Raw genomic sequence first — 25152 nt, forward strand, 5'->3', positions numbered from 1 at the left:
TTGTAAGCTTCACTACTCAATTTAAAATTATAATCTAAGGTTCTTATCAAAACCTAGTGGTAAAAAGAAACTGCATTTTCTCCCAGTTATGAGATAGGGTGCAGTGGAAGAAAGCCAGGAAGGAGAAAAGCATAAAATCAGAATATCAACTTGTACTGACAAACCATTTGGTGTTAAATTCTAAAGACACGTAAAGTACATAAAGAACTGATGGCTTGATTAGCTCTTGTGGTGCAATTGAAGGAGCTGTCTCACAGAGTCTTCATTTGGAGGAACACTTTGATCTTTGTTCAAGTCAATTCATGAACATCAACTGACAAGACTGCATGAAACACCCCGATGGTTAGGTCCAAACTCCGAGCAAACTATTTGGTTTCATTAAGGGCTTCCAGAAAAGGTGACCAAGACAATCCTTTCAGAAGCCAACAGGCAAGTGACTCTTTAAATTCTAACGTGCACAATGTATCACTGAGGGCTAATACACACATATTAGTCAGTCAAGTAAGGCAATACTTTTATCTACTTTGTGATAAAAAGGAAAGCTGCATTTCAATTTCACTCTCATTAAGGCATTGCAAGGTTCTTTTATAATATCAAAACAAGGTTCTTTCAAAATATCAACAATCTCAGAGGCAGGAAAGATTAATGGTTAAAATTTTTTTTTTAATCAAAATAGTTGAAAATATTTTAAATATACAAATAAAATAAATTTGCTGAGCATTTCATAAAATAGAGTAAGATATTAAGAAATTAATTAGAGGCCTTTCTTTTCTATAATTTTTTAAATGCAGTTTAACCCCCTTTTGGGAAGGGGACTATTTCAAAGGGCTCATTTTTGCACCCACCCCTGTCAAAGAAGGTCAGAAACACTCAAGTATAAAGTCACTACACTGCTGTGGCATAAATAGTTTCTGCGGCTAAAATCAAACAAAGACCAATTAAACTAATCATAACGTTCCAGTGAACACAAGGAAGCTCACCTGGTATTTCTAGACTTCCTTCGCGAATTTTCAGATCTACTCAGTTCTTGGTATTATAATTACCTTGACCAAAATACTGTGAAATTACTGCTCTGATCTACTAATGGCTGCAAAAATCAAGTCGTTGTGGTTTCATGCCAAGGGGCCATAGCAAGGTGGCGCAATGATTTCTGACACAGAAGACAACTTCTAAAAACTCAAAAGGGAAAATTAACGGGATGTGGTTTACATTGCCAAAGACTGTTCATTAATTACCAATTTAATCACTGCTGGAGGCATGACATTACAAAAATCTGGCTGAAAGTTCTAATAGATTATGAAGACCACCTAAGAAGAGTGACCAAGAAATGTACAAAACAATTAATACTGTTTCACTGCTATCAAAGACACTCAGATTATTTTACATCAAGTGAAGCAAAGGAATTAGAAGCTTCACAGTGCCACCACTAGGAACTGTAAATACAATAGCACACAATTAGTAATGCACATGTGACTTTTCATTCAAGGCATATATCCTTGGGAAAGCCAGAACATGATAAGGAGAACAAAAGAAACATTAAAAAATGAAATGAATAAAGATTTAAACTCTACCCTTGTGCATGCTGAGTAATAACAGAATAGGCAATATAAAATGCAGCTCTTAGTAATGGTGATATCATCCTGGGATGTTCAACACTGCACTGAGTAGTCATACAGAAAATGTCTATGGCCATTAACAGTCGCATAAAAGGATATTCCTGATGCTAAGACACCTAGCCCTAGCTTCATGTATTCATGGTAATCTCAAATAAATAAGACTTTTGAGGCTAGGGGTTTGCAGACACATAATAGAAAAGATGCTTGAGTTTTTTCCCCCTAACAATGCTAGCGTTTTGTGTGACTTTGAAGATATGTTAGCAAGCTAACAATATGTTTTCTAAGAAGTCTAGGAGCCATTGTTAGGATAGCAGACTTCAAATCAACTTAAATTTAGACATAATAGATAAACTATTATTTAAATCATAATGAATAAGAACCACTGCCTTGTACAGAGGCATTTATGCTGAACATAGAAGTACACCAGCATTCTTCTCCTATAAAATGCAACTATAAAAAAGATTAGCTATACATTTAAAGTGTCTTACTGGTCTGAAACGGATTATGTACATTAACTCTTCTGTCAATTGTGCTGGAGTAAGAAATAAGGAATATATTTTCATCTCAGTGCCTTGGGTATAGACATTCCTGCTCAGAGAGAGAATAAAAATCCCTAAATAAGACAGAATTCTCACTCTATATGTTATTAAAGATTTTACATTTATTTTTATAATAACTGACGTTCTTTTTTTGAAATTACAAATGCAAAGTTAACCTATTTCTTCCTGGTAATACAATTGATAATACGTGTAATTAGGAAAAACGAAAATTTTAGCTTGACCTTAATTTTGAAGCTTGATTCCTAGAGGCTAGCCATTTAAATGTAACACAGTCAATATTCACAAACATATAAGTATAACCTTATATTTTACACATTTTAATGATAATACATAATTAGGACACATATATATGAAGACTATGGAAAAAGTTTCAATCTACCAGGGATTACCAAAATGATGTTTAGTGTTTTTTACCAATTGGATGGTAACTGCTTATTTTATCATCTGGAAAAGATCTAGTGATCTTATCTAAATCTCCTACAATTATTAGCATGACAGACTAGTCCCATTTAAATCAATATTTTCCAATTAACATCAAAAGTACAAGGTTGATGTCCCACCCCTTCATATCAACAAAATACCTGTTAAAGGTTTAATTTGCAAAGAGCTGCTTGCATTCTCTTGGTTCTTACCAAATAAGCCACTTGGATTCATTACCAAAGACCAGCAGGAAAAATAAGTCACTGTATCTTTTTTGAATACTGGTCTTTGCAGTTAACTAAGGACTGATCAAACTGCAATTCCTTTCTCATATCTACGGTTTTCTTTAGAGGATTCATATATTCCTGCAAACCTTTAAAAACAGACACTGCAGACTTTCCAGGACTTGCTAAGTGAAGACAGGCTCCTATGCCAATAGATTGTAATGGGTCACTCACTGTGCTTGTAGATTAAATATTAGGGGAAAAACTTCAAGTCTGTTTCATAATAATGCTGTAATTCTTTTCTGATCTTTCTTTTAAAAAGCTTCCAGGTAGCTAATAACTATCTGCAAACCATATTCTTATGCTACATAATTTATGGCTGAAAAAAGTAAAAACAAACATATTTATAAATTCACTAGTCATTAAGTGATTATAATTAGACCGAAGAATCATCCCAATTCTCCTTTTACAATTTCTATTTATAAAATAGATTCTATTTTTCCTTAAAAACAGAACAGTAATAATTAAACTTACATGGCATCATTCTTCTGATAGGTTCACCAACATCCTAACAATTCCAACAACTGTGGGGAGCAGGACTGCCATCCCTTATTCTTAGACTATATTTGTTGATCCTAAACTTTAGCACATAAATGCAAATATCTCTTTCAGCTAGCTATATAACTACATCAGCATTATTAAATATAATGGTGGATTTATTAAATGCATTTTTTAAAAAGCAATTATATTCTAAAGCAAAGCAATAAGCAAAAAAGTCTGAAATAAAATATTTGTGCATTTCTTGGGAAAAAAGTGGTTGGGGAAATTGAGTAATAAAGAAAAATTTTTCTTGGAAAAAAACTACTACATTTTTCTCAGAATTTGTGTTTAAATATAGTACACAATCAAGGAGGTTCCTCTGGATTATATAATGGGTAGACCACTGAAGCTGCCAAACTTCTGAGTTGTATTTTAAAAATATTTATTTTAAGTACATGCGGAAAACAATGAACAAAACAAATACCACACCTAAAATTTACATTAGTAAGATGCAACATATGAAAACATTCAAAGAACAATAGTAAAAGGAAGCAAAGAAATATATATCACAGAGATTCAGAGCAGTGTAATCTGTCTCCTATAGAAAAATCATTTCAGGAAATACCTGAAACAAGTTAAATAAGCAACTAAAGGCACAGAGATACAAATAAATCATGTAAACTACTTTCCCTAAAAAGATCTAAATGCAATATGTACTTGTAGCAAGTTCTCATTTAAATATGCAATGGTAGTCTTGACAAAAACTAAGAAAAATGAAAAGGTTTACAGTATCGGTGTTTGTGAGTTGCCATTTAAGAGAAATTAGTGTCAAATCTTTCCTGCGGATAATTTAAGTAGAGTCTATACAGAAGGATCCACCAGATAAGATTACCAAGAGTTGTTTTCAATGTCATAGGAAGTGCTTCCTAGCCTTCCAACCTAAAGTTATACTAATTTATAAGAGGGAACGTTCAGTAGAGTGGGGTGATTCAAGGCAGAGTTGTGAGCTGAACTCTATCAGCGGTCCCAGAATATGAGAATAGCAGGGGTGTGTAAGTATTTGGTGTGTACACACCATAACAACAAAGAAAGGTATCATAATGTAGGATTCAAGAATAGGAAGAAAAGGATGATCCAGGGAGCCATATGTCCCAAAATGGCAAATGTCATCTCTGTAACTGACTTGAGAAAGAGGGACCAGACACTTTAGCTTCCTCTGCCCAGTGAAAATCAATTTTGCTTTAAAGACTTTCAGAGAGACAACATTCTTTTTTCTTGTTTACAAACCTTTACTATCAAGAAACTCCTTATAGCAAATGTTTCATGTTTAAGCTCATTTTTTTTTTTATTAGCTGACACTCAGAAGGTATGAAAAATAGCCTGTCACTATTTCCTTCATTTAGTCACTGAACAAACAACATTTACTTAATACATGGTACTGGGGATACAGGTTCTTGTACTTTGAATAGCTCACAGCTGAGTGGGAAAGAGATGGGTAATTAGATAACTATATGGAATAAATGTGACAGTAGAGATATATACAACATATCTTAGAAAAAGTTACAGGAAGGAGAATTTTTACTGCTGGGAGCCATGACAGAGGTGCTCACAGAAGAAGTGATACCTCAGCAAAAACTAACAAGGGAAGAAGGGCATTTCAGGGAGAGAATAGCAAATGCTTGACAAAGGAACAAAAGAGTATGTCACATTCTCTCTGCAAGCAACTTAGTAGAGCTGGACTGTAGAGTGAAATATGGGAGAGAGGTGAGAGAGGAGACCAGCAAGGGAGGGGACAGGATTTGCAAGGATCTTGTATGAGGCCAAGCTGAATAGTTGGGAAGTTTATTCTCTTGGGTAAGCGGGAGCTACCAGAAAGATTTTGAACCTCCATGTACTCAAATTCGTACTTAACCTACCTCCTAGTTTTCTCTTCTTTATATTTTATAAGCCTGTCTTTCCTTATAAGTAGACCTTTGCTTTCGATCCTTTAACACTTCTCTGAATCCTCTGTAAATTCTCTCTCTCAGCCCAGAACTAGATACGAAAGTCGCAAAAGGAGGTAACCTGTACTGAGTACAAGGACACTGTCCCATGCACTATATGTTTCTGTTTAAGTACCCTAACATCAATTATTAAAAGAGCTCCACTCATTTTTCTCGGTATTGATCAGAAGATCCTAGGTTAGTTGTAGAGAAACAAAGTTCAGAAGGATAAAATACAGAAATGGCTGAAGAAGGCCTAAATCAGCAGTCTCCGAAGGGTAAGCAACAGTAAGCTCTTAAAGATTTACGGTCAATGTCTCATTTATTCAAGACTTCAGGTCACTCCTGGGTACCAACTTTTTTCCTTTTTAAATTCACAGGAGTTCTCAGTTAAACTAAGAGCACAAAAAGCAGTGGGTGCAGCAGGTGTATCTCCCCACCAGCAATGACTCTCGGTACCACAGCATACATTATGAAGAGAAAGACAATTTACAATGAATTTACAAATAAAGGCACAGTAAATTAAGGCACCAATTAAAAAGCATAAACCACTGAAAAACATAGCAATCAGTTCACTAAATTAGATGCCAGCTTTTTTTTTTTTTTTAGTTGAACCTGCTTTTTATTTACCAAGAAGTCTTTTGATCTCTCCAGAGTGAAACGGATGCTGACACTGAAGTAGGGATGGCATTAGTCATGGTTCCCTTACCCCCTTCACCATGGTCACCTATTAATTTGAATGTCACATAGGAGGAAAAAAATTGCCTCCATTTTACAAATGGAAAAACAAATTTAGGGAGATTAAGTAATTTCCAGTCCAGTATCACTGAACTCACATTCAATTGCTCCAGAGATGAAACTGGGCATTTTCCCTTTTTCTTTTGTCAGCCAAGTTGGCCATACTACTTTTCCAAAATACTGACAGTACTGCTAAATAATTCCAATCTGTATGTAAAGAGCTACCCAGAAGTAATAAATAAAATGATCAAATTAAGAAAACCACTATGTCCTTGGAAAAGATATCAACCTGATATTAAGTTGCATACTAAACTGAAAATATGAAAAGCAATGGGAAGGTCTAACTTCTGTATTTGTGAAACTGGATTTATCTGACATTTTACATTCTCTTTCTTAAATCACTTCAATATTAGCTATAAGCCTCACAGAGCATGAAGTGCCAAAAGTAGAGCAATAGTTCTAGAATGTACCATTTAGTTCATGAATATGATATTCTTCACAACACAACCACATAGGACTTGACTTATCTGAAAAATGAGCAATAGTAGAACGTGCAAGAAAGAGTTTCAAAGTTGAGCTTAAACTATAACTGAGAAGAGGCTGCAACAATGTCTCCCATGCCACATGCTCTTCTTACACTGTGACTTAGACACTCCTCCCATTTGAGTGGTGGAGCCTATGTCTCCACTCTTTAAGCCTGGGTGGAGCTTTGTTTCTGCCTAGGTCAACAGTATAGCAAAAGTGATGCCATATGACTTTTAAAGCTAGGTCATAAGAGCGCCATGCACATCTGCCTTACTCTCTTGGGACACTTGCACTTAGACCCAGCCATGCTGTGAGGAAGCCCAAACTAGCCCAAGTGGAGAGACCAATATGGAGAGGCCATGTGAATGTATTCCAACTGACAGTCCAGCAGAGGTCCTAGCAAAAAACCAGCCCCAGACATTGTGGAACAGAAATAAACCATTCCCATGGTGTCCTACTCAAATGCCTACCTCACAGAACCCTTGAGCATAATAAAATGGTTGTTTTATGCCAATAAGTTTTGCAGTGGTTTCTTAAGCAGCAAAGGATAACAAAGAGGAAGGATAGGGAAAATATCTTTGGGACTGTTTAAAGCACAGGTTCTTGAACAATAGGGTATGACTTTGCCTAAGTGGGAAACAAATGCAACAAATAACTGCCTAGCACGCAGCTAGTAAGCTATGCAGCATGGAGCTGCTCTTTCTGGGAAAAAGAACAACTATAACAACTAATACATGAAAATAAGACAACCAACTTAGGTCACATCAGTGGCAGTCAAAGGAACAATGAGATATTTTGTCAGATACCATGATTACTATTCATCAATCTCAAACAACAGTCATCAAGAATTTCAGGGGCCAGCCCTGTGGCCAAGTGGTTAAGTTCATGTACTCCGCTTCAGTGTCCCAGGGTTTTGCCGGTTTGGATCCTGGGTGCAGACATGGCACTGCTCATCGAGCCATGCTGAGGTGGTGTCCCATATAGCATAACCAGAAGGACCTACAACTAGAACATACAACTATGTACTGGGGGGCTTTGGGGAGAAGAAGAAGAAAAAAAAAGATTGGCAACAGATATTAGCTCAGGTGCCAATCTTTAAAAAAAAAAGAATTTCATGACTTCTCACTGTGAACAGCACTGCTATTATTGCATCTGCCATTTATTCCAGATCTAGTCACAAACTAATATCATCAGCTTTAAAAGTGAAGAGTTCTCTCTATGTCTCTCTTCTTAAAACACACACACACACACACACACACACACACACACACACCACACACCACACACATACCTTAGAGACACTGAAACACAACACTGGTTTAAACAAAACTGCTTTATGGTCAAGTTTGTTTGGGTATGCTAAAAAAACAATCTGCTAAAAATATCTTTTTTGGACATCAAAAATTTCCCTCATTTAAAATACTTATCTTAACATCATATTTTTAAAACAAAAAGAATAAAGGGAAAAAACACTATAAGTCATTTGTTATACTATCCCTCAGGGATAAATACTATTAATATTTTGATGATTTTCCTTCATGTCGTTTTCAACACATATATAAAAACACAGTCTCTATTATTTCAAAATGGAATTCCAATGCCATATATTTTGTATCTTTCTTTTTGTACAAAATGACATCGTGAGCATTTTCCTATGTCCTTTCAATATTTTTTCAAAACATTTTTGAATAGACAACTTTTGATGGCTACATAATAAGTATATATGTTTCTTATAATTTATTTGATCATTCCCCTATTTTGAGCAATTACCATTTTATAATTTTCACTATGATAAATAACATTGAGATGAAAACCAGCATTTTGAACTTTGTTTGTGGAATTATTGGGTACAAGGGAATGAGCATTTTTGGATGAAGTCTAATTGCTTTCCAGAAAGGTGTGGCAAGATACATGCTATCAGCAGTGTAAAAGAGTAGCTAACTCAATAAAACATTACTAGCATAATGTTTCTTAAAATCCAAGTTATATATTTTACAGATATAGTAAAATGTTACAGACACAGAATAAGAGATGTTTTATTAACTTTTTTTTTTGAGGAAGATCAGCCCTGAGCTAACATCTGCTGCCAATCCTCTTCTTTTTGCTGAGGAAGACTGGCCTGGAGCTAACATCCATGCCCATCTTCCTCTACTTTATATGTGGGACGCCTACCACAGCATGACTTGCCAAGTGGTGCCAGGTCCGCACCCAGGATCCGAACCGGCAAACCCCAGGCCACAGAAGCAGAACGTACGAACTTAACCACTGCGCCACTGGGCCAGCCCCTATTAATTAACTTTTGAGGTTGAATTCATAGTAATATAATTTGGCCAAAAGTTTAAGTTTTATTGGGGAAATAAAAAGTGTAAGTAAAATTACTGGTACCTTAAAGAGAAGAGATAAAGTATTTGTTGAAAGTTTGAAGTAATAAATGAATAAACTGAATGAAAGAATAAACAGCTTTAAAAGTTAGGATATTTGAATTCTAAGCCTACTTTGCCACCGTCTGCAACCATAAGTAAATTTAAACATCATCTCCTAACTCATTTTCTTAATCTCTACATAGATACAACAATAACATCTATTCCTACTTTGCACGACGTAAGAAAAATAAGCAAGAAGGAAATATAACACAATCCTTTAAAAACATAATCTCTGAAGTCAAATAGTCTAGGTTCAATTCTTGACTCTGTTACTTACTAGCCATGTGATCATGGGGACTTCATTAATGTGTTTATGTGTGAGTTTTCTCAAGTGTAAAATATGGATGATAATACTTAACTCATACAATTGTTGTGGAGATTAAATGGGAAAATCTATGTGAAAGCACTTTGAATCCTGCTTGACACACAGTAAGTGCTCAATAAACAGTGGAAGATAATTGTAATATATATAAATTCTACACAAAGGCAAAGTAATTGTTTTTTAAAATCTATCTGGCAGACAGATCACTTAAATCTGAAGTATTCTGAATTTAAAATCAACACACTTGAAAAATACAGAGCTACAGATTTTCCATAATCTTTAGAGCCTGAAAGAATTATGAAACAAAGTTTATCACAAACAAAATATAATATCAACAAAGTAACTTTCTTTTTACAGAGACTATTTTTTCTGTGGCTCTTCACTTGACTGGATCTTACTCACCCATCAAATCTTAGTTCAAACGTCCCTTCCTCAAATCACTGAAGCCTCTACCTACTCAAATAATCCTCTACTATATCATGCGGTTTTCACACTCTGCAGATATTTATTTATTATCCTCTGTCTCTTCCCATCAGAATGCAAACTCCATGAGGGAAGAAGCTTAGTCTTTTCTGTCACTATGAAAATACTCAGTTCAGACACTCAATAAATACCTGGCAAAAAGCAAATCAACAAATTGATGATATAACAGATGGCTAGGCACTAAAAGAGTGGGCATAAAGACTACAAAATTTCTTCCTCAGAAAGAATGGCCCTCCAGACTAGTGTTTCTCAAACATTTTTATCATTACCCATGGTTAAAAATACATTTATATCAAGATCCAGTACAAGCACACATACCCACATAACTAAAGTTTCACACAAAAATACTATGATTACTTTGTGTGATGAGTTCTGATATTTTCTATTCCATTCTAATCTGTTCCTTTTCAACAAAAATAAAATAAAATAATTGTTGTGGCCCACTAAACTGATTTTATGTCACATTATTGTGTAAAGACTTGAAGTCTGGAAAAGAATGTTCGAGGCCAGGGGTTATTAAGCTGGTACCTGAAAAGTAATAAAAAAGTATGCATGAGAAGGAAGAAATAAAACTGTCTTTCTTGGTAGATAAGATGATCATCTATTTAGAAAAGAGTCTGAAAGAATTGAAAAAAAAAAAAACACCTCTCCTAGAGGGTCTGGCCTAGTGGCGTAGTGGTTAAATTCATGCTTTCTGCTTTGGCGCATGGGGTTCGGTGGTTTGAATCCCGGGCACGGACCTACACACCGCTTATCAAGCCATGCTGTGGCAGGTGTCCCACATAAAACAGAGGAAGGTGGGCACAGACGTTAGCTCAGGGTCAACATTCCTCAGCAAAAAGAAGAGGATTGGCGGCAGATGTCAGGGCTAGTCTTCCTCAAAAAAACTCTCCTGGAACTACTGCTTTCCTATATACCAGCAAAGAACAAGTGGAATTTGAAATTACAAACACAGTATCATTTACATTACCACTCCCAAAAATCAAATGCTCAGATATATATCTAACAAAGTATGTATAAGATTCACATGATGAATACTACAAAACTCTGCTAATGAAATCAAATAACTAAATAAATGGAGAGAGATTCCATTTTCACAGCTAGAAAGACTCAATATTGTCAAGATGTCAGTTTTTCCCAACTTGATCTATAGATTCAATGCAATCCCAACGGAAATTCCAGTAAGTCATTTTGCAGATATTGACAAACTGATTCTAAAGTTTATATGGAAAGGCAAAAGACCCAGAATAGGCAATCTTGAAGGAGAAGCCTAAAGCTGGAAGACTGACACAACCTGACTTCAAAACTTCAAGCTACAGTAATCAAGAAAGTATGATATTGGCAAAAGAACAGACAAACAGATCAATGGCACAGAATAGAGAGCCCAGAAATAGACCCTCACAAACATAGTCAACTGATCTTTGACAAAGGAGCAAAAACAATGCAATGAAGCAAAGACAGCCTTTTCAACAAATGGTGCTGGAACAACTGGACATCCACATGCAAAACAATAAACCTAGACACAGGTGTACCTTTCACAAAAATTAACTCAAAATGGACCTAAATGTAAAACACAAAACTATAAAACTCCTATTAGATAACACAGGAGAAAACCTAGATGACCTTGGGTATGGTGATGCCTTCTTAGATACAACACCAAAGGCAAGATCCATAAAGAAATAATGGAAAAGGTGGATTTCATTAAAATTAAAAACGTCTGCTGGGGCCAGCCCTGTAGCATAGTGAAGTCTTCCGTGCTCCACTTCAGTAGCCTGGGTTCACAGGTTCAGATCCCAGGCACAGACCTACACCACTCATCAGGCCATGCTGTGGTGGTGATTCACATACAAAATAGAGGAAGACTGGCATAGATTTAGCTCAGGACTAATCTTAGTCAAGCAAAAAAAAAAAGGAGGAAGATTGGCAACAGACGTTAGCTCAGAGCAAATCTTCCTCATCAAAAAGCATAAAACTTCTGCTCTGTGAAAGACAATGTGGAGAGAATAAGACAAAACAGAAAATATTTGCAAAAGACACATCTGATAAAAGACTATTACCCAAAATATACAAAGAACTGTTAAAAGTCAGCAGTAAGAAAACAAACAACCTGATTAAAAAATGGGGCACTGACCTTAATAGACACCTCTTCAAAGAAGATTTAGAGATCTCAATAAGTATATGAAAAGACGTTCCACATCACACGTCATCAGGGAAATGCAAATTAAAACAATGAGATACCACTACACATCCACTAGAATGTCCAAAACCAGAACACTGACAACACCCAATGCTGGTGAGGATGGGGAGCACAAGAATTCTCATTCATTGCTGGTGGGAATGCAAAATGGTACAGCTACTTTGGAAGACCATTTGGCGATTTCTTACAACACTAAACATACGCTTATATTATGATCCAGCAATTGTGCTCCTTGGTATTTACCCAAAGGAGCTGAAAACTTATGTCTACAAAAAAACCCTGCATGTAGATGATTACAGCAGCTTTACTCATAATTGCTGAAACTTGGAAGCAACCAAGATGTCCTCCAGTAGGTGAATGGATAAATAACCTGTGGTACATCCAGACAATAGGATATTATTCAGTCCTAAAAAGAAATCACCTATTAAGCCATGAAAAGACATAGAGAAACCTTAAGTGTATATTACTAAGTAAATGAAGCCAATCAGAAAAGGCTACATACTTTGTGGTTACAACTATACAACATTCTGGAAAAGACAAAATTATGAAGACACTGAAATTATCAGATTGCCAGGTGTTGGGAATGTGGGGAGGGATGAAGAGGTGGGACACAGAGGATTTTTAGGGCAGTGAAAATACTCTGTATGATATCATAACGATGTATACATGTCATCATACATTTGTCCAAACTCATAGAATGTACAACACCAAGAGTGAACCCTAATGTAAACTATGGACTTTGAGTGATTATAATATGTCAAATTATGATAGGTTCATGAGTTGTAACAAATGTACCCCTCTGGTGGGGGATGGTAATAAGAGGGGATGCTGTGTATGTGTGGGTACAGGGGATATATGGGAAACCTTTGTACCTTACTCTCAATTCTGCTGTGAATCTAAAACTGCTCTCAAAAAAATAAAATCTTAATTAAAAAGAAAAAAAGAACATGCTGTTTTATGTATATGTGAGTTTGGTGGTAAGGCAGGGTTTTCATAGTTTTCAGAATCATGAAGAGGTTCAAGTTCCCTTAAATCTAAGGGCTTCTATTATTATACATTCCTTATTATCTGTGAAGCACTGCACAAAAATATACATAAAAATATAGTTTAACACAGGGATGGCAGTATATGACAGGAAAGAGCACTGACTTCGGAGTCTGATAAGGTTCAGGTTCAAATCCTGGATTCATCATTTACTCACTCTGCAACCGTGTACAAAGTACCTTACCGATCAGCCTCAGTCTTCTTATCTGGAAAGCCGTTTGAGTATCAACTTCATGGTGTTAAATAAAATAAAAATTATGTAAAACATTCACTATAGTTCCTGGAATATATGGAAGGTATTCAATAAGTGGTAGGCATCATTATTATATTCTAATATTTCCAACGAAATTAACTTCCATGGACAAAATACAACCTTAAAGGATAACTAAACTATAAAATGTAAATTAACAAAAAATAGTTCATGTATACGTAGAAATTATATTCCAGGACCCCACTTTTCCTCATAGTTAACACTGCTGTGTAGGAATAATTATAGCACGGTCCTCCAAGAGTGAATTTATCACTTCAATAAAGAGACCAAGTATCCACAATATACAAAGTCTGTGAAAAAATAATTTAGCAAAAATATCAATAAACTACTCCCCTCACCCCCATGATTACAATTAACAACTTATGGTTTTTTTAACCAATTTTCCTCACATCACTTAGCTGCCTGTTGCAGAGTGGTGTGGTTGCGTTGGTGTTCTGCTTATTCCCTGCTTTTAAAGCTGCATCTCTTCTTGCTTGCTCAAGCAGAACTCTTGCTCTTTCTTTAAGTTCTTCTTGTCTGGATAACATTCGATGCTTTAAGGCAAAGATACAGAATTAGAACCTCCCACAAAAAAGAGCATGTAACATATTTACAAAGTAATTAATAGTTATACAATCTGTGAAAATAATAGAAGTCAGGAACAAAATTGTAGTTTTATGAGATGACCTATAGAAAATATTAATGTTGACTAGAAACTGTAGAATGAATATATAAGTCTTGGCATATAGGAAACAGATCTTTACTGCCTAAAACTGGATTAAATTTAACTACATTTTTATTAGAACATATTCTCATAAGGTATAAGGTCCATACGTATATTATACACATTCTTCATATTTGCTAATCACAGTATAATCTGGCAAAGACATTTTTAAAAGTTCTCAATCTTATTTTTATAGTCTTACAGAATTGATAACAAGTGTCTTCCAAATTTGCATATTGAAAGATACTAAATGTCTGTAACAATAATCCTTTAAATTCTTAATTAACATTTATAGAAAATTCAAAGCTATCATATTTTGTTAAAAAAAAAAAACAAGTAAAAATGGTTTTCTCCATTGCTCACTTTCCTTATAACAAATTAACCATACCAGAATTGGAAGAGTATTTTCCTGGATTAATTTGTAATTTTACAACATATTTTTAGAAAACAATAGGTAGTAACCACCAATGAGAATCAGTTCTTAAATGCTGCATTAATCCGAAGCACAAATATCTACACTGTTTATAGTTCAAATTCCTTTTTTCTATTAAAGTAGCCAACTTCTGGCTTTAGATGGCTATTACTATTACTCAGATACTTAATTTCTTTCACTTTCCTTTCGTATCATAGCTTTGGTTCCATCGTAAGTATCATTCACGATCAAGGAAGAGCTAATAAACAGTAAACCTATTACTAGGTATAATGTGAAACTTTTAAGAAAATTTAGTACATCATTTTTGGGTCTCTTTTCGATCTTTACTTTTTTTAAAAAAAAATTTTTTTTTTATTTTCCCTATTTCTCCCCAAAGTCCCCCGGTACATAGTCGTGTATTTTCAGTTGTGGGTCCTTCTAGCTGTGGCATGTGGGATGCTGCCTCAGCATAGCTCGACAAGCGGTGCCACCTCCGTGCCCAGGATCTGAACAGGTGAAACCCTGGGCCACCAAAGCAGAGTGCGTGACCTTAACCACTCGGCCCCAGAGCAGGCCCCTCGAGCTTTCTATTTTAACACAAGAATTTTTAACCCTTTCTCTGTCATCCTAAGCAGGGGATGATCTTGCTTACAGTGCACAATGCCGTGGTTTTTAATATATTCACAAAGTTGTGAACTATCAACACTAATCCCAGAACATTTTCATCACCCAAGGTTTTACGAGGCTTAAACAAAAATTCTTAATAAATACATTTGAAATGTATAAACGATAATAATAAATTTTTAGCTCATGCTGGTAAGACATAATAGAATAGAACTGGTCATTGCATTTGAAGTGGTTACAAATCAACACTTTCTCAAAACCAGACAAAATTAATTAAATGAACACCGAATTTGCAGTCAAGACATCAGACTCTTAATCCTTCTTTCACTAATAATAAGCAATGTAACATTGAACAGGTCACTCAAAAACTATACTGTACTCCACTATACGATATTTAAGAACTTTGGAGTCAGACAGACTGGGGTTCAAATACTAGTTACATCACTTAATAGTGGGCAAGTTAGTCAATCTTTCTAAGCTTCAGTTTCCTCATTTATAAAATGGGAATAAAAATAGACCAGTTCTCAAAAGAATATTGTAAAGATTAAGTGAAATAGGGTAACGTACTGAGCACTGGATAAATGTTAACTATTATTATATATTTTTTTAAAAAATCTCTCAATCTCCTCATCTTTGAAATGAAAGCAGATCATCTTTATTTTTTTTTTAAGATATTTTTATTTTTTCCTTTTTCTCCCCAAAGCCCCCCGGTACATAGTTGTGTATTCTTCGTTGTGGGTTCTTCTAGTTGTGGCATGTGGGACGCTGCCTCAGCGTGGTCTGACGAGCAGTGCCATGTCCGCGCCCAGGATTCGAACCAACGAAACACTGGGCCGCCTACAGCGGAGCGCGCGAACTTAACCGCTCGGCCACGGGGCCAGCCCTGGATCATCTTTAAAATACCCCTAACTCTAATATTTATGGTTACTTAGAGTTGATCATCTTTAAGATCCCACTAGCTCTAAATTCTGTGATTCTACAGTTCTTTAGGCATTCATTCCAATCAGCTACATAGACAGTGGAAAACTGCTTTTGCCTTAGGAACACATAAACACAATTTTTTTATGATTATAAACGCAATTCATATTCATTACAGAAATTTTAGAAAATACATAAAAGTAAAAAAAAATAAAAATAAAAATAGCTGGAGGCATCACACTCCCTTATTTCAAACTATATTAGAAAGCTATAGTAATCAAAACAGTATGGTACTGGTATAAAAACAGACACAGAGAACAATGGAACAGAATAGAAAGCATAGAAATAAGCCCAAGCATATATGGTAAGCTAATTTATGATAAGGAGCCAAGAACATACACTGAGGAAAGGATAGTCTCTTCAATCAATGGTGTTGGGAAAACTGGAAAGCCACATGCAAAAGAATGAACCTGGACCACTATCTTACACCACACACAAAAATTAACTCAAAATAGATTAAAGATGTGAATGTGAGACCTGAAATCATAAAACTCCTAGAAGAAAACATACATGGTAAGCTCCTTGACATTGGTCTTGATGATGATTTTTTGGATTTGACACCCAAAGCAAAGGCAACAAAAGCAAAAAATAAACAAGTGGGACTATACCAAATCAAAAAGTTTCTGCACAGCAAAAGAAACCATCAAAGAAATGAAAACACAACCTACCGAATGGGAGAAAATGTTTGCAAATCATATATCTGATAAGGGGTTAATATCCAAAATATATAAATTACTCATACAACTCAACAGAAAAAAAAATCCAATTAAAAAATGGGAAGAGGATCTGAATAGACATTTTTCCAAAGAAGAAATACAGATGGTTGACAGTACATGAAAAGGTGCTCAACATCATTAATCATCACTAATCAAGGGAAATGCAAATCAAAACCACAATGAGCTATCACTTCATACCTGTTAGAACAGCTATTATCAAAAAGAAAAGAAATAACAAGTGTTGGCAAGGATGTGGAGAAAAGGGAACCCTTGTGCACTGTTGGTGGTAAAGTAAATTGGTGCAGACACTACAGAAGACAGCAGAGAGGTTCTTCAAAAAATTAACAATAGAACTACTGTAAGATCTAGCAACTCCACCTCTGGGTATTTATCTGAAGAAAATGAAAACACTAACTCAAAAAGATACATGCATCCCATGTTCACTGAAGCATTATTTACAATAGCCAAGATATGGAAATGACTTAAGTGTCCACTGATGGATGAATAGATAAAAAAAATTGTGGCATATATATACACACAGTGACATATTATTCAGCAATAAAAAAGAACGAAATCTTGCCATTTGCCACAACATGGATGGATCTTGAGGGCATTATGCTAAGTGAAATAAGTCAGAGAGAAAAAGACAAATATCATGTGATCTCACTTACATGTGGAATCTAAACAAACAAAGAAAAAACAAGCTCACAGATACAGAGAATACATTCATGGCTGCCAGAGGCTGGGGGTGGGGGTGGGGTTGGGCGAAATGGGTGAAGGGGGTCAAAAGGCACAAACTTCCAGTTATAAAATAAATAAGTCATGGGGATGTAATGTACAGCATGCTGTCTATAGCTAATAACACTGTAGTGCATATTTGAAAGTTGCCAAGAGAGTAGATCTTAAAAGTTTTCATGACAAGAAAAAAAATTTGTAACTATGTATGGTGATGGATGTTAACTAGACTTGTTGTGATCATTTTGCCATGTATACAAATATTGAATCATTATGTTGTACAGCTGAAACTAACACAATGTTCTATGCCAATTATACCTCAATAAAAAAGAAAAATTAAAAAAACAAAATAATTAGCACCCAGAGATAATCAATGCAGAATAATGCTTTTTTCACTTAATATTTTATTGTGAGCATTTTCTCATGTCCTTAAATATTTTTTTTGAAAATATGATTTTAAACTGTCTACCTAGCATTCTATCAATATGGATGCATCATACTTTAACTTGTCTTATATTATTGGATATTTAGGTTGCTTGTGATTTTTCACTATTATAAACAATGCTTTTATGAGCATCTTTACATGTAAATTCATTAACACAGTTCTGATTATCACATCCTTAGGAAAAATTCCTTGAGGTAGAATCTACTGAGATAAACATTTTTAAGGGATTTGATGTATGCTGCTAAACTGCCCTTTAGTAAAGCTGACTGCTTTACATCTGGGCTATGATTATTTTTAGTGGTGCTACTATGGTCAAAAATGAAGAGAGATTGTGAGCATAAAGTTTAGGAACATAGACCTGGAGTCAGACAAGGTTGGCTTTGAATTCGAACTTTAACAATATTTTGTAATCTCAGGCAACTCTGTAAACCCTAGATTTCCCATATATAAAATAGGACACAACCACTTACCTCATGGGTTGGAAAGTTTGAGAGAGAGATGTGTAAGATATATGAAGGTCATCGCATGTACTGGCCACTCAGATGGGCAACATTACGACTTTATTAAGTCTATACATCCATATTAAGTTACCAAATTTCCTCTAATGCCATTAATTATTAGACTCACTATTATTTTATGAACTATTAAGAAAGAACAAATACTATAATTAAACTAACATACTATCTAATGATAAGTAATATCTTGATTTCAGAGAAGTTAAAATGTAAAAAGATGTATATCTTAGAATTGATGAAATACAGAATACAAAAGAAAAACAGATTTTTAATTGTCCAAAATTTAGCTTCCATATACAATAATAAAAAAACCTATGAAGTATTAGCACCTGTATTACAATTTTTGGTGTCAGGCAACACTTTCACCAAAAAAATTTTTAAATCCGCCCTAAGCAAAATTCTGACCAATGGCCAATAAGTAAACACATATTGAGTTGTAAATAGATGCTGCTTCCATCATCCTGGAGACTTACTGTACATCACTTAAATCATCCGAACAGAATCGCAGCATGATAGAGTTTAAGAGATGAAAAGGCTCTTCGAGATTGTTTCATCTAACGTATGTGGAAAACAAAATTTGAAGAATTTAAATGACTAGTTAACATCACACTGCTAATTATTGGCAGAGGCAAGATGAGAATCAGGTTTATTGATTCTGGGTACTTTTAATTTTTAAACATTAATCAATTCCTAGATTTAACTAAACACATTTACCTTAAAAATCTGGTTTATAAGAAAAATTTGCGCTGACTATTAGAACTTAAGCTCAGCAGATTCTGCAATTGTCAATCACTATATATTTATTGATTTTCTACTACGTAGGGCACTGTGATGTCCTGAAAGCTTTTTGTCCTGAAAGTTTAGGTAATTAGAACCTTTGATTTGAGGTTTTTGATTAAGAGAACAGTGGCTTGCTTCATTAGCTACTATATTTCTTTGATTCTAAGATGCAAATTTTCTCTTAACACCCCTGAAAACTTAAAATTGATGGCATCTTATAATCTCCATCATCCAGGTGGTAGTCGAGACATAAGTCATCAATGTCTACAAATGCATGTGCTTGATATTTCTAGAGGCAAGACTGCACTTCCTTGATGTTTCAGTCAATAACCACTTCAGTACTATTTGAGAATCAAACATAACTCCAAGTCATTGCCTGAAAATCTGTCGTTGGGACTTTCTAGTAAGGTCAAGAAAGTGCTATTATCAATGAGTGTAACTAAGAAGAAAATCCCAGAGACAACTGTGGAGAAATGCTGTAATTCAGAGGTTCTTGAACTTCGTAGTCCCAGAATCCCTTTATAGGTGTAAAAATTATTGAGGACCCTAAAAACCTTTTGCTGATGTGGGTTACATCTATTGATATTTGTCATTTTGGAAACTAAAACTGTGAAATTTTTAAAATATTTATTTATTCATTTCTTCGGAAATAGCTATCAGCCCAATAGACATTAACATATTCTAATAAAAAATAACTACGTAAAAAAACAAAAAATAAGTGAGAAGAATGGCATTATTTTACATTTTTTGGAAATCTTTAATATCTGGCTTAATATAAGGCAGCTGGATTCTTCTATCTACTTCTATATTCAATCTGTTGAGACATCACAAATCATGTAGCCTCCATAATACATCACTGTACACTTGTGAGAGAATGAAAGTGAAAAAGGTAAATAATGTTCTAGTATTATTATGAAAATAGTTTCAACTTCAGAGGCTCTCTGAAGAGTCCTGGAGAGCCTTAGAGGTCTCCAGATCATACTTTGAAAACCACTGCTAACATCATGCTTTTGATGGCACAGAGGACAACATTGTGTGGAAAAACAGGAACACCAACAACTCTAAATCAAAAAGTGAATCAGAAGAGTTGAATTCTAAATTCTAATTCTAAATTGGTTATACCTTAACCCATTTTACTTAAGATGTCCTTTTTATGTACACATAAGAGTCTTTTATGATTAAAAAATCCATACATCTAAGTAAGCCTAAAAGAACTCTTTCAATAGGTATGAAATAAAAATTCTATGTCATAAGAAAACATGTATAATAGTCTGCTGGCAGTGTTTTCTTTCTTTGTGGTACAAAAAATAATGGTACATCTTATAATTGATGGTACCATAGATTCAATTAAATAAAGTAAATATTAAGGTCAAATCTGCGCCATATTCCCCTCATGGGGAGAAATTTGGATGTTACTGGGGTTTTTAACCACAAGGAACGATGGGACTGAAACTACCAATTGTAATACACCAAAATACTTGAAGAAAATGTTTTAAATGGAAAATATTTAATTTGGCATTATACATTTTCATAACGATATTCTTACTAAATGAGAATACTGAATTATCTTTGAGTTATTCTTACAGTAAAATATTATTTTTATAGGTTAATAATATTTTGATTTGAAAAGCTGACTTTTTTTATCCTTCAATCTTAAATTGGGATTTATTTGTAGGCTTAAAATATTATACCAACTTTAAATGAAGGGCAGGTGTATTTCAGGTTTTTCTATAATGGGAAATTATACTTCACTTTTAATCATTTGTAACATTTTAAAGCGTTCTATGAATACAAAAAGAAACAAAAAATAGAATAACTATTTACTAAATATATGTATCGTCATTTTAACTCACTTACCTGGACTGTTTTTGTGGAATGATCTGCATGATTTAAAGTGGTTCTATCAGCATCTGGATCAGACTCTGTCTGCCTCAGGGAAGTACGTTTTTTCTTCGCGAGGTCTACATCTCTACTGTATGAGTATCCAAGTTTAGAAGTGGGAGACAAACTTGTTTTTTTGATAGGTGATTCAGGATCTGATCTGCATTCTACGGGTCTGGAATTCTCTAACTTTTCTTGCTCCAAGTTACTGGTGATATCTAGAGTGTGAAGCTTTTGCTCATCTGCCTCCTCACAAACAAAGGGTGGAGACACATCCGTCTTCTTATCATTAACATATAAGTCACTCAATTCTAAAGGCTCAGCTTTCAATAGTCTCTTCTTGCCTAACAAAACTTGTGCATGGGTTGAATCTGTATTGTAACATATTCCGGGGTCATCGGATCCTGAAGTCCTTCCAGAGCTCTGCTGGGACTTTTGGGGTTCTGTGTCACTTTTAGTCCTGCGACAGTAAGGGGAGACTGTACTTGGACTAAGATGATCATCAGGAGTCTGATGTTCACTTTCTGACTCTCCAACACCACTATCATTTACAAATACAGAGTCGTCTTGGGATAAGAAGTCTACCGCTCCGCTGGTGGGCTGCTGTAGTTCAGGTTCCCGCTTCAGATCACTAAGCTCTGCATAGAATTTTTCCTGATCAACAGAACTGTTCGTATCTGTTTCATAGTTTCCAACTTTATATGTGCTTTTACTGCTGTTTTCCTCTATCTGAACAACATTTAGTTCTTGGCCACTGAAATGTGCCCTTATTTGATAGAGATAAGTCATAACAGTCAGTTTGTCAGGAATTGCTAATAAAACCATATCAGAAGGTTCCAACAACCGGGAAATTCCTATGCTGGCAAATCCATCATATGCCTTCAAAAGAAGGAAAAATGAAAGATATATTGAATAGTTCAGACAATCCATACATTTTTAAAACAGTAAAATAACAGATATTAACTAGACTTATTGTGGGGATCGTCTCGCAGTGTATACAAATATTGGATCATTATATTGTACATCAAATATAATGTTATATGTCAACTATATCTCAGTAAAAAAAAAGTTAAAAAAATAAAGTTAAGTTACTATTAAAAAAACAGCAAAATTTTAATAGATTTTTGTTGTTGTTGTTGGAGGGTACATTATGTTACTGGCATTATGTTACACGAGCAGAAGAAAATCCCAAGTCAGAAATTTGTAAAAGTGAGGTAGACACGAGAAGAAATTAATCAATAACAATTGAAATGTTCTTTTCCAATAGAGAAAACAAGCAATAATGGGAGTTAAAACAAAAAAAAATCTCAGAATCGATTTTTAAGATAAGGAACTAAGGTATAAAGAAATAGTAATTCATCTGGAGCTTTATTATTCCTATCAACCTCTTTCCCGTGGCCATGTAATCGCAGTGATTCGCGAAGAAAGAATGCAGTTAGAGATCTCAAAAGAACTAAATCCTAGATTACCTGGTATAAAACACAAGTAAGTGCTATTTAACCCTATAAACAGAAACATTTTTTAAATGCCTAATTAAGATTGAGTTTCATAATGAAGAGAGTGACTTCATTTTCACTTCATCCATTTTGGAAAGAATGAAATGTTTTGAGAAGTACAACCTAGTTGAGAATGTGAGGCTGCATTGTCTTATTTTTGTTAGCCTTTAAATGACTGTGGAACATCAGGTTTTTCTAGTTTTGAAGAATCAAAGCTATTTCTCAATTTACAATTAATTATTACTACCCTGAACTAATCCTTGAAAACAGCATTGGGTTGCTAGGAAGCATTAAAAATACGGCTAAAGGTTTAGATATACTCCTGGAAAAAGGAGCGACTCTCTAGTTACATTCTCACTTTGGGATATAAAATGTCTAGTCTTTCTAACAACCTAGATGTAGGATCCTAACTCAAAGTTTTCCTTAAAAGAAAGGTTAGGAAATTATGCAACAGTTCAGAGGGAATCAGTCTTTTGCACTTACATGTTGAAGTGCATTGCTACCTTTGAATTCAATCCTTGTCTCATACTCTTCCTGCAGTTTAATGAATGTTGTGGAATAAGTAAAAAAGAAAATGAAAAATAAATTGAGATATTCAAACCTCTTCAATTTTCACAGTGCCATGTTTCATAATATAGGTACCTCAAAATATTTACTTGAGAGAATGGCTCAGTTGGTGTGCATGTTTAGGCTTGTTTGTTATTTTACAAGTTTTAGGAAAATTAACGTCATTTTCCTCCTCGTGCCTTGACAACTTGATTGACAGACATCAATTGCAGACCATCAGGAAAAGCACCACAGGCAGTATTCTAAACATTTCCCAATTATCTAAAACACTGACCTATTGGTTAAGATCAGATGTCACAGGTAAATACCTTTTTTATTCAGCACTTTTTACAGACCTGGGAAAATGATTAGCTTCCTTGTGGGGAATCTCCTGCTGGGGTTTTGCTTCATGTAGCAATTCATTTTATGCACACTAATTGCACTAAAAAACATTTAAAAATAAACCAGGTTTCTTGTAAGCAGTCAAGACTTCATAATGGAATTTTCCCATAGGTTAACTTCTTCTGCTGTGGTCAATCGCCTACTGTCTTTTTAGCTGTTTGTATGTGGAGAAAAAAACAAGTCTTTCAAAGAAAATTGTCTTACTTATTTCTAGATGTTATTTAATTGATTGGTAAGGAGGAGCACTGCCAATTACGTTATGCATCTGCATGGAACTTAAGACACAGGCATTGTTTCTTGTGCTGCTTTAAGTCTAATCAAGGGCAGATGGGGTTATCGGGAAGAACTGTGTGAAGACGGAAAGAAATCTGCAGGTAGCAACTGATACTCAATGTAGGTATCAGGTAAGAAGTCGCAAAGTGCTGAAAAGGAAAGATTGTATAACAACAATTATTTATTTAATTGTGCAATGAATAGGATCATCTAAATTAAAATCCTTTCAAAAAGCCATGATTATCTGCCCTGGAAGATCTAATTGAGAAAAATTTTTAATGGGATATTCTTCTCTATGTAGTAATATATAAATCCAACATATGTTCATCATTAAGCGCCTGAAAAAATAAAGGCTTTGAAAGCCTTAATGAGATTTCCCATACTCTTTAAAAGTACATAGCTAGGTAAAAATCAGCAATGTTTTCTTACCAAAATTTCAAACAGCAAATTGAAAGCTTCACTTTATAAAAATAATAATGGTTTATTTTATAATCAGCATTTAAAATAGCTTAGCATTTTATTCAAATGCAAGAAAATGCAGGCAAAGAACTGTCATATATAAATATATAATCTAATTGATGAAAAAATAAGACATTTCACTTTGATAGACACAAACTCTCCAAAATTATACAAGAAATAATCCATGAGAATGACTTTGCAGCATGCCCACCATAAAGGTGATTACTATAAAGTAAATTACACTGATTTTTTAATATTACCTTTTTTGGTAGGATATTTCAATTAAAAAAATTGACAGTTTTAAAATGTCTTTCTCTAGGGCCAGCATCATGCATTTGCAAAAAAACAAGAGTTCTTTAATGACAATACAAATTTTTAGTTTTGGAGAGCAATGAAAGTAAAAAATTGTTTGTTTGTTTTTAAAGACTGGCACCTGAGCTAATAACTGTTGCCAGTCTTCTTTCTGCTTTTTCTCCTCAAATCCCCTCAACATAGTTGTATATTTTAGTTGTGGGTCCTTCTAGTTGTGGCATGTGGGACACTGCCTCAACGTGGCCTGATGAGCAATGCCACGCCTGCGTCCAGGATCCGAACCAGGGAAACCCTGGGTCTCCGAAGTGGAGCATGCAAACTTAACCACTTAGCCACAGGGCCAGCCCCTAAAAAATTGCTTTGATTTAAATTCTCATTTGCTAATTGAACTTCTGTCAAGCTTCCTTTTATATACTTTTTATCACTGGTAGTTTTAATTATCTAATTTAAAGGAGATTAAAAACTTTAGTCTAGGGGGCTGGCCCTGTGGTCGAGTGGTTAAGTTCTCGTGCTGTGCTTTGGCGGCCCAG

General features: G+C 34.7%; 1 protein-coding gene across 45 annotated transcripts in view; it reads right to left on the minus strand.

The window, feature by feature from the left end:
• The window catches only part of EHBP1 (EH domain binding protein 1), a 479572-nt gene that overhangs the window by 72128 nt on the left and 382292 nt on the right, over positions 1 to 25152 (minus strand). For all 45 annotated transcript variants that reach the window (XM_070572563.1, XM_070572581.1, XM_070572545.1 and 42 more), the window contains 2 exons: positions 21111 to 22013; positions 13735 to 13878 (listed from right to left, as the gene is read on the minus strand). In XM_070572563.1, the coding sequence (XP_070428664.1) occupies positions 13735 to 13878; positions 21111 to 22013 (1047 nt within the window). The remainder of the gene's footprint in view (positions 1 to 13734; positions 13879 to 21110; positions 22014 to 25152) is intronic.

Source organism: Equus przewalskii, chromosome 14 (assembly GCF_037783145.1).
Source record: "Equus przewalskii isolate Varuska chromosome 14, EquPr2, whole genome shotgun sequence".
Taxonomy (NCBI): domain Eukaryota; kingdom Metazoa; phylum Chordata; class Mammalia; order Perissodactyla; family Equidae; genus Equus; species Equus przewalskii.